At 31.7% G+C, this 16,590-nt stretch overlaps 1 protein-coding gene across 2 annotated transcripts in view; it reads left to right on the forward strand.

The window, feature by feature from the left end:
- LOC109600338 (uncharacterized) overlaps positions 1-16,590 on the forward strand; it is a 150,430-nt gene that overhangs the window by 52,044 nt on the left and 81,796 nt on the right. The window contains exon 1 of one of the 2 annotated variants that reach the window (XM_020016477.2): positions 15,347-15,590. The exons of the other annotated variant lie outside the window; for it this stretch is intronic. Within the exon in view, the coding sequence (XP_019872036.2) occupies positions 15,515-15,590 (76 nt within the window). The 5' untranslated portion in view covers positions 15,347-15,514. Of the gene's footprint in view, positions 1-15,346; positions 15,591-16,590 lie in introns of those variants that run through there. 2 annotated transcript variants of the gene reach the window in all.

A 16,590-nucleotide genomic window follows, 5' to 3' on the forward strand; every position in this document is an offset into this window, starting at 1 on the left:
GAGAATTTCGGTGGTCTCATTCACGTAAAAATGTTTTTAAGCGTCACCTGAGAATTCGTACTCATTTGATACGTTGATATTAAATGTTTTCCTACATAAACTGGAACAAAGAGAACACAATTTATTATGTTTCATGCATTTTTTGATAAGAATTTATGAATATTTCATGTTTTCATTGATATTAAGTTTTCATAAAGATTTGTTATTCTCTTATTACAGTTCTTGAGCTTTGTGTATAGAAAGCAAAGGATAAATTAAAGCAAATAATAACAATTGAGAATAGACTTTGGCTTGACCCAAATTCTCCCTTTAAAACACAGCCAATTACCTAAAGCATAATAAATTGTACAAATCCAGCAATTTAAAAATTTCTCATCGACCGGTTGCAGTCCATTATTAGAATTAAAAGCAACCGGGGTACAAAGAATGGGGCGCATCCCTCTGTCCCCCCCCCCCCTTGGACGAATGATATTTGAATATTTTTCGGCCGCAACGGACAAAAGACGAAAAACATCCCGGATTGAATGTTGTGTTTTTTTGCTTCTATTCAGCTTGAAAAGTTTCCCAAGCACCTCTCACAGTAATTACCGCAAATGCATTGTCCAAATACGAAAACGTCTCCGTTTTGAGTAACGAGAAACGTCCCCATTTTTTTCGACGATCAATAAAATGTCTCAGAAGTCTAATAAGGAACAACTCAACCAAAACTTTTGATTTTTAGATGTTTACCTGCTGCACTAGTGCCCCTGACACAGTTTTAAAGTTTCCAACACAAAAATTTAGAGTGATTTGTATTCAGGTTATGTACGGCCACGTTCGCAGGGGGTGCGTGTGTGCGAATTGTCCGCTCGGGGGATTATTAAATCGGTGTCCGTGTATTTATAGATTTGGAACGGGTTCTGCACCGCACGGAGGCCTGTTATTGTTTAATCAATACAAACTATTTAAAGTGTGTAAACACACGTATAATCACGGTCCCACCGATATCCGGATCAGTGATGGCTTTTCGTGATCAGCGACGCGGTAATCGATCATTTGTTAATGATCACAATCGTATTTTGAAGATGGAATTAATGTGTCATTGCTATTATATCGATACCCTTTTTCATATATTCTCAATTGAGGGACAGGGAATTAAAAAGTTTAACAGCATTTTTTTAGTTCTGTGGTGAACAGCTTAAAGTCCCTTTAAATAATAAATATAATGTTTGAAGAAAAGTAAAATAAGCATTAAAACTGAAATATCTCAAATATTTGCGGCACAAAAGATAATTCCTTGTCAAATAAAACGCCCAGATCTCTACTGCAATCCTTCCTCACCAGCACTCATACATTTATGTTGTATGAAAACTGGCAAACTGACAATTTACGTTTGGTGTAACAATAAAGCATTTCTTTACATTTGGCTGGAGGTTGTTATTTTGAGATCATACCATTATTACTTTGTAGAGTAAGGACTTGTACAATATTGTCGACTTGATAATATATCTTCAAATCTTTAGCATAGGCTAGATTACTGCAAAAAACAAACTCAACAAGTCATTGATGAATAAAGGAATAATAGGGGTCCCAAGTTAGACCCTTGCGGTATGCTAGAGTAAGTAAGAGATCTAAATCCGTTGTAGTTCTGTTTCGCACATAACTTTCAATTAAATTAATAAGACTATCACTAAAACCAAAAGTATCCAGTTTGTTTAACAGTATAGGATAGTCAACGGTATCGAATACACGTCTAAAGTCTTTATAAATGACCATGTGACTACGATCTATTGACGAACTAATATCATGAGTCATACCTATCAAATTAGTGATGGTGGACTTGCCTAACATAAAACCATACTGATTAGGAGAAATTTTATAATGAACACTTTGATAAATGACTGAATATAACACCTGCTCAAATATTTTAGAAAAATTACTTAATATAGAGATAGGTCTGTAATTATTAAATTTAAACTTATCACCTTTTTTGAATACTGGGGTAATTTTGGCAGTTTTCCATATAGATGGGAAGGTTTTCTGGATAAATTGAAAATAATTTTTAATGGTTTCAAAAAAGTAAATTTGCAATCCTTGATCAAAAATGTTGGTATCTGATCATCCCCCGCAGTTTTTTTGTTGGCCAGCTTGTCGATACTGTACTGTACTGAGCTGTAACGACAACAATATGAGTTTTTCTCATAGAAAGAACATTTACTAGATCTTTAAATAATGACAAAAAATACCTAGAAGCCTTTTTCATAAAGAATAATTCATTATATTAAACAGAATGAAATATTTTGTTGCTAGCAATTGTTTGTGATGTTTGATTACAGCAACAAATTTCTAATGCAAAACACATAAATTGCAACCCTTGAAAACCGTAATCCCCTCAAGTTATAAACATATCTTGTGGCCCCTAAACATGTCTAATTAGTGATTAAATTTTACAGCATAATACGTTTCGGTGAGTCTTAATATAGGGATGCTGGTTCGTTTCAGTGGTAATCAAAAGCACTTCTGGTTCCCCTTAAGAAATGCTCGACGTCTAAAAGTGTTCGCGTTCATTCAACCTTCCCCCGTGTCTTAACTCCGTTCGTTTTTTTAATTCCCCAACCTCAACAGGTGATACGTCTAATACGCAATAACGCAAATTCCTTTGGTTGCAGCAATAAAACGGGGCCGCTTAATATTTTAGCATGCGGAAGGTCCGTGCGTGCACATAAACACACCGGCCTTATCTAATATTGATGCATCGAGGGATTTCGGGATCCAGAAAACGGAACTTATTAATAACTGTCCGGCCCAATAACACAATGGCCTCATATTTTAATAACGGCCCATTCAAAAGCGGGCATCTCCCCGTGGAACCCGCAGCTACCCGAGTTAATTCCTTCAAATTTGACGCCGTGAAAAATACGGTTTTATAAATACTTCGTCGAGTACGGTTCTGTTTGCGGCAGCATTCGAAAGTTCCGGTCTGCGGCAACTGCAGTAAGGCCCGTAAATAATTGAGGTGTCACAAGTGAATGGCGAGCGGAAAAAACGTCGCCACTTCTTTGGCAAATGTTATATGTAAACAAGGAATTAGGTACAGTTTGTGTGGAGTGTCGTAAATAAAACGGACGAAGACACAATCAATCATAGAGTCGTTATGGGTCCGTACCGGAGTCGTTTAATAAGGCGACGTCTCAATTTATGGTGTACTTGCTGCAGAAATTGGTGCGGACGCCGGTGTCGGTCGCAGCCGTCCGGTTAGTTATACGGACCGATCGAAACTGTCGTAGTGTATTAATAGGTAGTAAAAGTCCATATATATCGGGACCGGAGGAAGATGGTCTCGAGTGTTGTTCAACTATGTTAGTGTCGGTCAACGAGAGCCTGTAAGGACGGTTATTCGGTCTATTAAACCGCATAAAGTATGGGCCGCATGCCCCCGAATACGGATGCCGCGTTAGGATCAGCACTTTAGTCGTCGGGCCCTCCGGCCAACAGTTTTCAGAATAATCTTCGTATAAACGATGTCTGTGCCACGGATACAAATTTTAATATGTTTTATTAAGAACCCGACATGATTAGGCCACGTTTATGGGCTCATAACCTGGACTGGAACATGCTACTACCCAATGCAATTTATAACTCGTAACTACCACGGCCTCGCGCACTAATATTATTCCGGCTATTTTATTGTTGTATTATTCCACTTGGAAAATATGAGCTGGGGTTTCTGATGAATTATTGCCCGGTTGGAATATACAATATGCACGTCATGGAATTCACTCCTGGACGCCTCGCTCCATCGTCAATCATTGCCTGAATTATTTAACGACACGGTCACCATAAATGCAACCGCAAACGAAACCTCTGTCCGTTTAAGACCGTAAAACTCTATCTTTCTAAATTTTTACTACTATCTGACATCTTAAAACAGGACACCTAATTCGATTTAAACACCACCAGTCAAAAAATAAATCTATCTTCCAAGACACTAAAGAGAAAGCTTCAGATTTAATTTACAAAATTCATTCAACAGGGCTCATTTTTGGCCCAAATCAAAATGAGTTTATCAGCCATAATAAGTTTCGAAATCATAAATTAAAATGGGCAGTATTACATAATTAATTTAACACCATTAAAGGTAGAAGTTTATATTATAATTAATTCGTAAACCGGGTAATCATTTTATTCATTACAAAATCCATTATTCGACCTGTTTATGTTTATATAGAGACTCGATTCCAGTTAGGTCGTTTGAATTTATAACGCGGCCGCACTTATATTAATTGAAACGGCATTTGTCGGCGACCGAACTCATTTCATTTTCTAATTAATTGTCTGAAAGTGTCGGTTATTGTTGCCGATTTTAATCAATGCCCAAGAAATAAATACGTCGGAATGGAACCCCTGCAAATCGAATCCGCTAATTATTTAATAGCTTTCTAAAATTCTGGTTTACGGTTTAATTGTGTCGAATGAAATTGGGACCAATTTTTCGGCGTTGCGACTTTTGGTCCACTAATTGTCAAGTGGCTAATCGATTGTGAAAAAGCTGTCGGGTGTGAGCGTCCGATAACGTATTTTATTTGGGGGTGTTGTTTTAGATCAAAGATAAAATTAAGTGGTCAGGGAACTTAATAGTAATCAGGACCGGATTTCAACCCCATATGGTCGATTTGTTTCGTTTTAAACACTGCTTTGTGGAGTTTTAGTGCTAAAATACTTTCTGGAAGGCGGCCAAGCGAATACTGTGCAATATCGTGCGGGTCGAATTGCAATAATTACTAATATCGCATTAATTACGTTTTAGGGGGTAGGCTTAGTCATCGTTTCGTCGGCCGGCTGCTGACCGAATTCAAGGGGTGAATAAAAATCCCACGCAACTGACGGATGTTAATTTGTGACTGGGTGTTTCACAAATTGTGTGGGCTCTAATGTAATCGATCGTACTTCGTAATATTAGCAATGGCTAAGAAGTTACTAAAAGAATGTGTGGGCGTCCGACTATTCAATTTTGCCCTGAGAGTTCGTTCAGAGAAATACTATATTTTACAGGGAAACTTAAGTCGGTTGAAAAAAAATCAAGAGATCGAATTTGCTTTGATGTAAATAAGAATTAGAAAAAAAATTTTTGTTACAAAAATTGCAGTTGACTGACTAAAGTATAGAGCATCAAAATAAAATCTTACAAAAAACTCATGACTCCCTCTACAGGATGTTTGTCTATACAAGTTCGGTGAAAATCCCATCAAATAACTGAAAACTAGACATAATATAAACTTAATATTTAAATCTTTTCAAGCCTTAATAATTTTGTTACCAAACTGATTTCAACATCTGAAGCACTAAAAAAATCTTACATTTCAACATTCACCATTATTTGTGTGATTTCACAAGAAATGTTTGTTGATGTTATACACATGTTAGTATATTACAAATTAATCAAAATCTTAAACAAATAACTTAAAATCTATTATTGCCAGACTTATTTATATTACTTTTTACAAATGTATAATATTTAAAATTCACTTAATTTAAATCTTATTGGAAAATTAATAAAATAAACCATTTCTTAATACTCAATAAATTTGATCTTTCAAAATCATATACTTTGCTCCAACAAATCAACACCTACATCAATAATAATTGATTATTATTAATATTTTCTAAAAATGGGAAAAATATTTGAATATTTATTTTAAAATGGGTTTTTATTTATAATTGTTACAAAAAATCTTAAAAAATATTGTTTTTCAATTAACACGTTCCAGGTATTTTCTATTGGGTTAAGGTCTGAACTACGAGCTGGCCAGATCATAGTATTAAGTCATATATAGGGGTTTTTCAAAGTTAATACAAACAATGTACCATTTACTTAAATTAATATCTTGTAGTAGTGTATTTAATTTTAATTAACATTTTGTTATTGTTACTGCAACTGTACGCCAAATTTAGTATCAGGATTGCTATTATGGGTATTATAAAAAATTTAATAATAATAATTTTTTGGAAATTTTACCACAACGTGTTTCAAAATTTTAGTTTAGTTTACGTCACACGTTCATATGAAATGAAGCGCCTTTAAATATTTATCTTAGTTTTGAAACCCCACGTATACAAGTGACACCATTCAAAAACACTTGACACGTATCCAAAATTAAATTTAATTAATATTTCCCACTCAAAAGTAGCATACCTCACAGAAGCATCCTCACGAATCTTTGACACTGGCAGAAGGTTGGTGCAAATAAAGAAAGTTAGAAAGACTGGCAACCAATGGAATTTGCATTATTTCGTTTGTGAAATGTTTTATGTTCCCCGTAATAACATTTGGTTCGGTGCGCTAATGGAGCGCCAGACCACACAAGAAACATATCTAAACGGAAATTTATAGAGTGGAGCGGGGGCCGAGGGTTTCTGTCGCTGACTAACGAGGAATGGATTGCGTTTTGCTAGGTTCCCGGGTTAATTGCTTATTATGGGATTACAAGTGGAGAAAATCGGGGGATAATAACTGTAAATGTTTATATTTTAGCTGCATAAACGTTTACACCGTCACTAATACTAATGGTTTTCGTTTGAAGCTAAATTGGTACGGAATTACTCCGCTATGCAGTTCCTTTGTATTACTCACGGATTTAAGTGACTCTTTGTATATTCTGCATTTCTTTATGTCATGATAACTGTAATAAGGGTCTTGAAATTACCGCTTTACCGCTTATTTCGTTTGCTCCACTTCAGATAATATGGTATCATTTTTATGACCCATCAAAAAGTTCGAGTGCCGAAATGTGCACCGCCTTTGTCTTGAATAATTGCACTTCAACATCTACCCGCACTAAGAAAACCGCGGAACTCCGTAGATTAAGTAATTTCCGCAGTTCCACCTGAACAAAGTCAAACTTCATCCGAACACTGTCGCCGTGTATCCAAAGGATTTCCAGTTAACACTCCCATTGTTCCAGGCCGCACTCCCCGGTGCAGAATCACAGCCGAGTCATATGTTAAAAGAAAAACTGATAAAAACCCAGAAAATCCCCGCGAAGAAACAAAGCGAGGAGCTGAATGGACTTGCGGCCCGATTGTTTGTGTCTAAATTAAAAACCGCATTTCCTCGACGGGGCAATAAAAGCGTCAGATTCGTCTCTGCACCTTGTAAAATTCGCCCGAGTCTTTGATTCACTTTTCTGCGGTTTCGGTCGCAAAACTTTTACGACTGGTGTTTTGCGTGGGCGCGAATCTGTGTAGTTCACGTTTAAAACGAAATTGGTCAACCATTCCGCTTTTTTTTACTGCTTAATTTATTTGAAATCCTGATTGATGATTTGTTTTAGGTGTGCGAAAGTTGTTGCGGCTATTTTTGGTTTCTATCACTGTTAAAGTTGAACAGTATTTATCCAGCGGTGTGTATTTACGTTACAGGTATTTTTAGAAGGGTGTTTAGTGTTGCAAGTCGACTTTATACAATTTCATGTTACGCCAACCAATAATCATCTATGTACAAGTTTAGTTTTATATTCGCGTGCGAATTTTTTACGTGCATCAATCAAACCAGGCCACTTTTTTCAATGATATTTAAGATGTTTTACATAAATAAGTTATTACTTTAATAATTCAATCTTGGAAATACCATCAGATTTGTGTACTAGATCGAACTACTCATGTAATATGGCTTCTTATCACGCCATTCTCATTCAGGTCCGTATTCTAGACCTTTCACACACATAATTTCCTAGGTATAAACACATTTCTACTGTTTTACTACTTTGTTCTTTCTGTTGTATCCATAAATTATTAGGTGTGCAACTAAGTTTCCGAGTTTGACACATATCTCTAGGGACACATATACTGATATGAATTGTTTGTGTAAACACTAGAATACAAGATATTAAAGATACATTCAATTTTAATCAAACATTTAATAAAGAAATTCTAAAAATGCCAAGATTTCCATTAACTAGTAAAATTCGTTTACAAATAATCTTTCTTCGCGAGGCCAACTGCTCAAAGAATGAACATTCATTAGAGTACAGTTAGGAAGAACATTCAATGGCATAATTAATTGGGTTCCGTAGAAGCTAGGCTTTGAAGAAGTCGTCCAAGGGTCACAACTGTCATACTAGACATATATGACACAAATGGTTAAGAGACATAGGTCATAGCAAGCTTCATGGTACCATGCAATCATGACTAGACGGATTGTTGTTAGTCGAGGATGTGATTAGTGTGTTGAGGAGTTTCATATGCGGGCGGAATTGTCATGTTTTGGAATGGAATCATATATGGAAAAAGAACTCTTTTGGTATTACATGTTCCTGTCACAATGACTCGACAGGTTTACATAGATCTTATAATTGTACCTATTGTAGCACCAGTATGGACTATAAGGCTGATCCACATCGAATCCAAGCCGTTCATAGAGATGCAATTGAAAGTAAGGGAGGCTTTTGGTGTTTATCATTTAACATTTAATAAAATGTGCTAAGGTCTCCATTAACTAATGAAATTCATTTACAAATAATTTTTCTTCACGAGGCAAACTGCTCAAAGAATGAACATTTGTCATGGCGCAGTTCCCAGGAACATTTTGAAGATGCTCTAAGGTGGCAACTGTCATGTGAGACAGATATATAATCCAAATGGTTAAGAGACATAGGTGAATGACTGCCAGCTGACTTAGGAGTCATTATCAAGCTTCATGGTACCATCTCCAATGCAGTCATGACCAGACGTATTGTTGGTAGTCGAGTATGTGATTAGTGTGGTAAGGACGTTTCATATGAGGGCAAAATTGTCATATTTTGGGATGGAATCATATATGGAAAAAGAACTGTTTTAGTACGTGTTCCTGTCACAACGACTGGACAGTTTTGCATTGATCTTATAATCCTACTTATTGTGGAACCAATTTGGATGACAATAATAGCCCACATCGAACCCAAGCGGTTCTTAGAGAAGATGTCATAGAAAGAATTGATGTAGTCTCGTTTAAATAATCCCATGAGTGTTCCAGCCTGCAGTTGAAGAATGGAATATATCCCTTAAAAATTTATTGATAATATAATACGAGGCATGCACAGGCGTGTAAAAACTTTATTACAAAGCAGGGGTGGAAATATGAGGTACTAAATTAAATTGTTTGATAATAAAGTTCTTTAAGGTGCTTTTACTACTATTTCTTCTTTTTAACTTAATTACTCTAATAAATTAATCTGGTAAGTGTTGAAACTCTTTAGAGATCCTTTAAAGATCTAAAGATAGTCAAAAAAAAGACTAGAAAATAACAATTCAAAATAGTTTCGGTTGTTCTTTCTCCTGCTGTAAACTCATAAAGTTTCTTGTAAACTTTCTTACATATCATTTTTATTTGTTTTACATTGCGGCTTCCCCTAAACCATGTTTATGACCAATTATTTCCGATAGTTGTTTTCGTTGTGGTTTGACATGCAAAATGCGCTCCACCCACTTTCCTGAAAGTTACAGTGCAAACTGTTGGCCTACATTGTATTTCAATTAGATTTAATTTAGCGATTCGTCACAAAACGGCGTTTGTTCTAGGAAAAAGTAATTAAACGATTGCGCCACCTATGACTGGGGACTGTTGAAATACGAGCCCCACTTTTGGGCAATTGTGTACGGATTTTAAATTCGTAATTAGTTCTTTGTTTTGTCTAGACCAGCGCGACTAATTTTAAAACGGGTCGTCGGCTAAAAAAGTGTAAAAAACCCGGTCTCGTGTGAATGTGTGTCGGCAGCCATTCGTCGCAGCTACATGGTAAATTCATTAGAAACGTAACCGTATGTAATTCCATTTGTTATTGAAGACGTGGAGCGAGGCAGGAAAAATATAGAAACTAGAAGAGAAATTCCAACAATTTAATTAACATTGTCGACGAGGGAGCAAAATTTATTCGAGTCTCAGATACGCTGCGGCATATTTCATCGATTTCATTCTATTAGGCAACCACCATCGCCAACTGTATACTAGGTTGCTTTACTTTACAAAATTTGGAATTAATTATTGCTAGGAATTGTTTGGGGGACAACGAAAATTGAGACTGAGCCAATCAGTTAGTGCATCTGGTTATGGTCTAACAGATACCCCTTTGTCTGTGGCTCCGGTTCGCGTTCGGCTTTGTAAAATCAGATGCGCCATAAAATCCGACAATCCGGCCGACATAAACCAATAACAATTAAACAATTCCATATTTAGCCGAGTCGAAATTAGCCGACCCATAAGGAGATAAGTTCGCGTATTCCGGGACGTACACATTCGACGTAATTGCACCCGGGCGACATAATTTGCCCATGTTCCACGAACAAATTGGGAGGGAATATTAAATTATCGCGGAATCATCTCCTTTAAGACGCCCCCCAGTAAACACTTTAGTTTGCTCAGTCACTTTGCCTAATCTTGGCGGGAATGTTTATTAATTGGGGGCACCCCCGGGTACCGCCGACACCGGATAATCCGGTCAATATTTGATTTCGCTTTTTTCTGTTTGTCCACCAGCTCGGGCGCAATCTGTTGAATCTCTTGCGTTCCCGCCGCGATTGTTTTTATATTGCTGTTCAAATGTTCCTGTTTAATGCATAGTTGATCATAATCCTTGATCAATAAATAAATATTAAATTTAAATTCTAAACCATAAATAATAAATAATTATTTAAAAACTTTATAAATGACGACATACTTGGTATAATTTAGATTATTTATTGAAATTTTTGAATATTTTTATATTAATATTTTTTTATAATACTCTGTAATTCTAATAGTATATATCATATATGCTTTGATTTATTTTATTATTTTAAAAAAATATATTAAAAAACTTAATGATCTAAATACTGATTTTCTTGAAAATTTTGAATATTTTTATTTTCCTATAATACACATTCACATATAAATAAAATTAGGAGATGCAATATTCAACTGTTTCAACTGATAATTTTAAATTAATTTTTGAAATTTTTGAATATTTTATATATGCACTTTGAAAGGTTGTTAATTTTTTATAGTTTTATTTAATTTATCAAATTAGAAAATATCAAAAAACCTGAAGAATTGTATATTGCTTTGAATAATTTAGATTACTTTTTGGGATTTTTATTTTTTATATTTCTATTTTTTTATAATACATATTCAAATACAAAATAATTTTAATAAAACTGAGAACTGTTATTAGTTTTTTTATATCCTTTTATTCATTCTATTATATTGAAAAAATAATTATTAATTAATTAGTTTTTGAATATAAACATAAATAAACAAACTGTTATTATTGAAAAATAAAAATTGGATGAATTGTATGTTGTTTTGAATAATAAAAAATATCTAAAAATTTTTTAAATTTTTAATCTTTTATATTTTTATTATATTAAAAAATATGATGAATTGTAAACTGTAAATATTTTAGAATATTTTTTAAAATTTATGATTTTTTTATATTTTTATTTTTTTATAATACACATTTACAAAAAAAAATAATTTAAAAAATTTTGAAAACTATTGAAAAATGTAAAAAATTCAATGAATTGTATACTTCTTTGAGAATTTTAGATTATTTTTTGAAAATTTTGTCTTTGTCTTTTATATTTTTATTATATATTTTCACAAATTCTACTGTTTTATTAGATTTTTTGTAAATTTTTATATATTTTATTATATTGAAAAATAAAAAATTGAAATAATTGTATATTGCTTTGGAAATAATTTTTAAAAATTTTTAAATATTTATATTTTATTATTATTTTATCATACACATTCACATAAAAAATTATTAAAAAAAACTATCAACTATTTTATTTTACTTTTTATATAAGCTTTTATTTATTTTATTACGTTAAAAAATATCAAAAAACTTAAAAAATTGTATATGGCTTTGAAAATTATAAAATTACATTTTGAAATTTTTGAATATTTTTTATATTTTATATATGCTTTTTTAAATTTATATTAGAAAATATCAAAAAACTTTAGAGAATTATATATTGGTTTGAAAATATATAAAAAATTTTTTTATTATTTTTTTATAATACTCATTCACAACAATAATTTTATTGCATTTTAAATATTAAAAAACTAGAAATATTATGTATTGCTTTGAACATTTTAGATTCCTTTTTTATTAATTTTTTTACTCTTATTTATTTGATTATATAGGAAAATATAAATGAAAAAAATGGTAATAATAAAAAATTATATTGTTCTCCTAATGTTAATCTGACTAAATAAATAAACAAATAAAAAATTAAGAATAAAACAATTAAATAAGTTAGTTAATTGAGTTTTCTACGACTGATAGTTTTTATATTTATTTCTCAGACTAATAACTCAAATCTATAAATACATAAACGACATCGTTAGAAATTAATCGAATACTGTGTCGTGTATGCGTTAAAAACACGCCTTTGTTATCGTCAAGCCCGTTCAAAATTAGCCACGATTTGTTTGTTTGTCGCTATAGAATTTCAGTCTGGAAGAATCAGTAAACAGTATTGATTATCCGAAGTTGGGCTCGTATCAAAATACATGTATTTACTTGTCTCGGTCTGTTCGTCAAAGTGAACGTCAGACGGTGGAACGTAGTCTGAAGTCAAACTAGCGCTTCGCCATAGTTTCTGGGTAAACAAGATTTTATTACAAAGACTCCTTGCCACCACTCTCGTAACCGAATCTTTCCGGAGACAATAAAACGGAACGGGGAGCAATTATTCAAAACGGCGACGATCCAACACGCGATACAACGGGAATAACATGTCCCCCCTGTGATTTAGACGACGTTGAGCCCCCGCTGGTGAATTGCGACGTGTTTCAGTTTCAGAAGTTTAAAACTAATCTTAATATAATAAAGTCGGCCCATCGCACGATTCGTATTCATCCGCTCGGACATTATAAATTATAGATAGTGGGGTTGAGGGTGGCGCTGCCAGGTGTCGACCGTCAGATGTCCCGAATAACAGATGCCCGTGGCACGCGCTCCATCCCCCCATATAATGGTTATATAAATGTTTGCTTCTGTCCTACCTTGAGTGTTGACTTTTCCGTCCACCTCCGACTATATTGGATTCTCGAGGACAAATTGATGTATGCTTTTTATTCTCGGGGTGAGGTAATTTTTGTGGATCATGCGAAGTATATTTATAACCATTACAAGTACGCAGAACTACCCCGAAATGTCATGATGAAATATGCAACTAATTAACAAAGACATGCGAAGGAAACATAATGAAACGTGGAGGGTAAAAATTAGGATGGTAATGCTGTGTGGATGCAGTGTTTAAGGACGCTTTATGCGGTCAGTTCAATAAGTTGCAAAAGCAATTATCCGTAAAATATCGGCGGCCGGCGCTAAATTGGTGTCCGGCTGCACTAACGGCACCCTCGCCCCGTGTTCACTTTATTCCGGCGACATGCTCTCTAATTTTGGTCCGGCATTATCGGGCACTTTATCCGGAAAAATTGATATTGAAACTTCAACCATCTAATTTATACTAATAGAACATAATGCTTTTAATAGGTCTAACTAAAATGCATGTTTAAATAGAAATTTTAAAAACTTGGAGCTGTACAACATCCAGTTTTTAAATTCTTGTGATAAATTTCTTCTAATACCTTAAACACTTATTTATTTATATTTTATGTATCTATGATAATTTGAGTACCCTAAAAGATAAAAAGAATAGAAATAAATAAATTAAAAAATTCTAAGAATAATTAATTTGTTAAAAATTTATTTAACATTTACTTAATATAAATAAGTAAAATATATTTTATATATATCTGTGACAATCTAAGCATCCAAAAAATAATAAAAATAATAAATACATTAACAAATTCAATTACTAATAAGTTGTTACAGATTTATATAATTTTTATATGATAAGAATTATTAAAATATATGTATCTATAAAAATCCAAGAATCCAAAAAAAGATAAAAATATAAATAAAATAAATATTTAATATTTAAATTGATTCAAATTTATATAATTTTAATATAAAGAAACTAAGTAAAATGTATTTTTATGATAATAAATAAATAAATAAATAAAAATATAAATAAAATAAAAAAATGTTAAATTAATTATAATATAATAGATTTATATAATTTTAGTATAATGTAATTAGAAAAATATTTTATAATCTAAAAATTTAGAAATTTTGAGATTATTTAAATTGTTACTAGATTTATGTAATGTTAATTATATAAAAAAATAATAAAAATATAAACAAATTAAATAATTATCTAAATTATCAAAAATTAGAATTTTCCTTGAGGAATAATTGGAGTTGGAACATAAAATCTACGATAATCCAAAGATTCAAAATAAATAAATAAAAATATAGAAAAATTCTAAGAATAATTAATAACAATAAACTATTTAACACATTTATATAATATTAATATATTGTAATTAATAAAATATTTTATGCATTTATGTCAATATTTAAAATTTAAGATTATTTAAACTGTTACAGATTTATATAATATTAATACAAGATAAATATAATACTAAAAATAGAAACAAATTAAATAATTCTAGGGAAAATTAATTAAAATTAGTAAAAATTATGAAAAAATTTAGAAGAATTTAAATCTTTTAACAAAAACTGAATATCTGAAAATTCCGAAAAGACAAAAATAATAAAAATAGAAACAAATTAAATAATCCTAAGAAAAATTAATTACGACTACGTTATTGAAAATTGAAATTTTTTTTCAGCAATTAAAATAATTAAAGCGCCTAAAATATATAAAAATGAAAAATAGGATAAAAAAATAGCATGTTTATTTCTGACATATTCTGAATATTTTAATAAATTATATGTCAATGGTAACCAAATAAAAATATTAAGAGATTCAAAGATCATAAATATATAATACATAAATAATTTAACAAAATCCTAAAATATCTGAAATAAAAAATTAAATAAATAAATGTAAAAATAAAAAGGGAAATAAGGATCAAGGAACGAAGAAAATAATATTTCCCGTTTTTGTAAATTCGATAGATAAATCTGTATTAGGTTATTGAAAACATAATTGCAACATCCCAGTCATCCCCATTGACATTACTCAATTTCTGTCTGTCACCACCTCACACTCATAAACACCGGCCCTCGAACCAGGTGACCAGACTCAGCTCCCGTTCCTAACCTAATGATGACATCTCCCCCTTCCACCCCCTCGAAACGATACACTGCCAAAGGTTACATTAGGCCACTGTGTTTTAATAGGCATATAAATAGAAGGAAAAGCTCACCGCCGCTACGGCCAATGGTGGCGGCCGCTGCGACGTCGATGGGAGGGATCACAGGGCCCCGAACACGTGGGTCGCTCAGTCAACCTGCGTCCGTCGTGGTGGTTGTTTCGCGACGTCGCGACGCCACAACTCGTCCAAATCTGCATCTTGGTACACTTCTAACATCTCTTTGGTGCGGTGCCGGTTTATCACCACTATTTTTGTGACATGTGTGGAGTTTAAGGTGTTTGCACGGTTTTTTTTTTTGGTGATTCGATTGTATTCAATTTTACGATGGGCTGTGGTGGTGTTAAAATGATGCTGTGGAGGTTGTTCGTGACGCTGTGCCTGTTGGATTTGGAGCGATCAGGTGATGACCCAGTTTTATAAGGGTTGTTGTTTCAGGTTGTGGTAGATTGACTGGGATGGGTTCGTTACTGGTCGTAAGGGCATATTATATTTTTTTAATTTTTCTAGTGTTTGAAGATTTTAAGGGTTGAATTTGTAGTATTTTTAAAATACATATTTATAATTTAAATTTGTTCATAAACTAAAATAATTGACTTAATTAGATATTATTTTAGAATAAACAAAAAATCTTTGAATTTAATTATTATTAAAATATTTTTTATATGTTTTGTTTTCTAAATAAAAAATGCTTAAATTAATTTTTATTATTTAATAGCAATCTAAAATGTCTAAATTTTTAAAAAATTAAAATTGTGAGAAATAAAATTCAATTACGTAATTATCTACATTATAATTTTATTTATTGAAATATTAAATAATAGTTTTAAATAAATAAAATTTATATATTTAACTACAACAAATTATATTTTATTATCTTCATAAGTAATTAAATATATAAAAATACATAAAATATTTTGTAAACCATTGAACAAAATTTTACATAAAAATTGAGGTATATAAAAAGGTATTTAAAAATGTTTTAGAATAATAAAGAAATAAATTTATACAAAATAATTAACACATTTTTTTGAAGATTTAAGGGTTGAATTTGTGGTATTTTTAAAATTCATATTTATAATTTAAATTTGTTCATAAGCTAAAATAATTGATTTAATTTGGTTTTATTGTACTGTAAAATTAATTTTTTTAATATACAATATTTTTTTTTAAAACTGCATAAATTAAATTTTATTATTTAATACCAATCTAAAATATTATTTTTTATAATACTTAATTTTTAAACAATTAAAATTGAGAGAAATAAAATTGAATGTAATGTAAATCTACACTATAATTTTATTTATTGTAATATTAAATAAGTTTTAAATAAGCAATATTTATATATTTAACTACAATAATTTATATTTTATTATATTCATAAGTAATTAAGTAATTAAATA

Source organism: Aethina tumida, chromosome 7, assembly GCF_024364675.1.
Source record: "Aethina tumida isolate Nest 87 chromosome 7, icAetTumi1.1, whole genome shotgun sequence".
Taxonomy (NCBI): Eukaryota; Metazoa; Arthropoda; class Insecta; order Coleoptera; family Nitidulidae; genus Aethina; species Aethina tumida.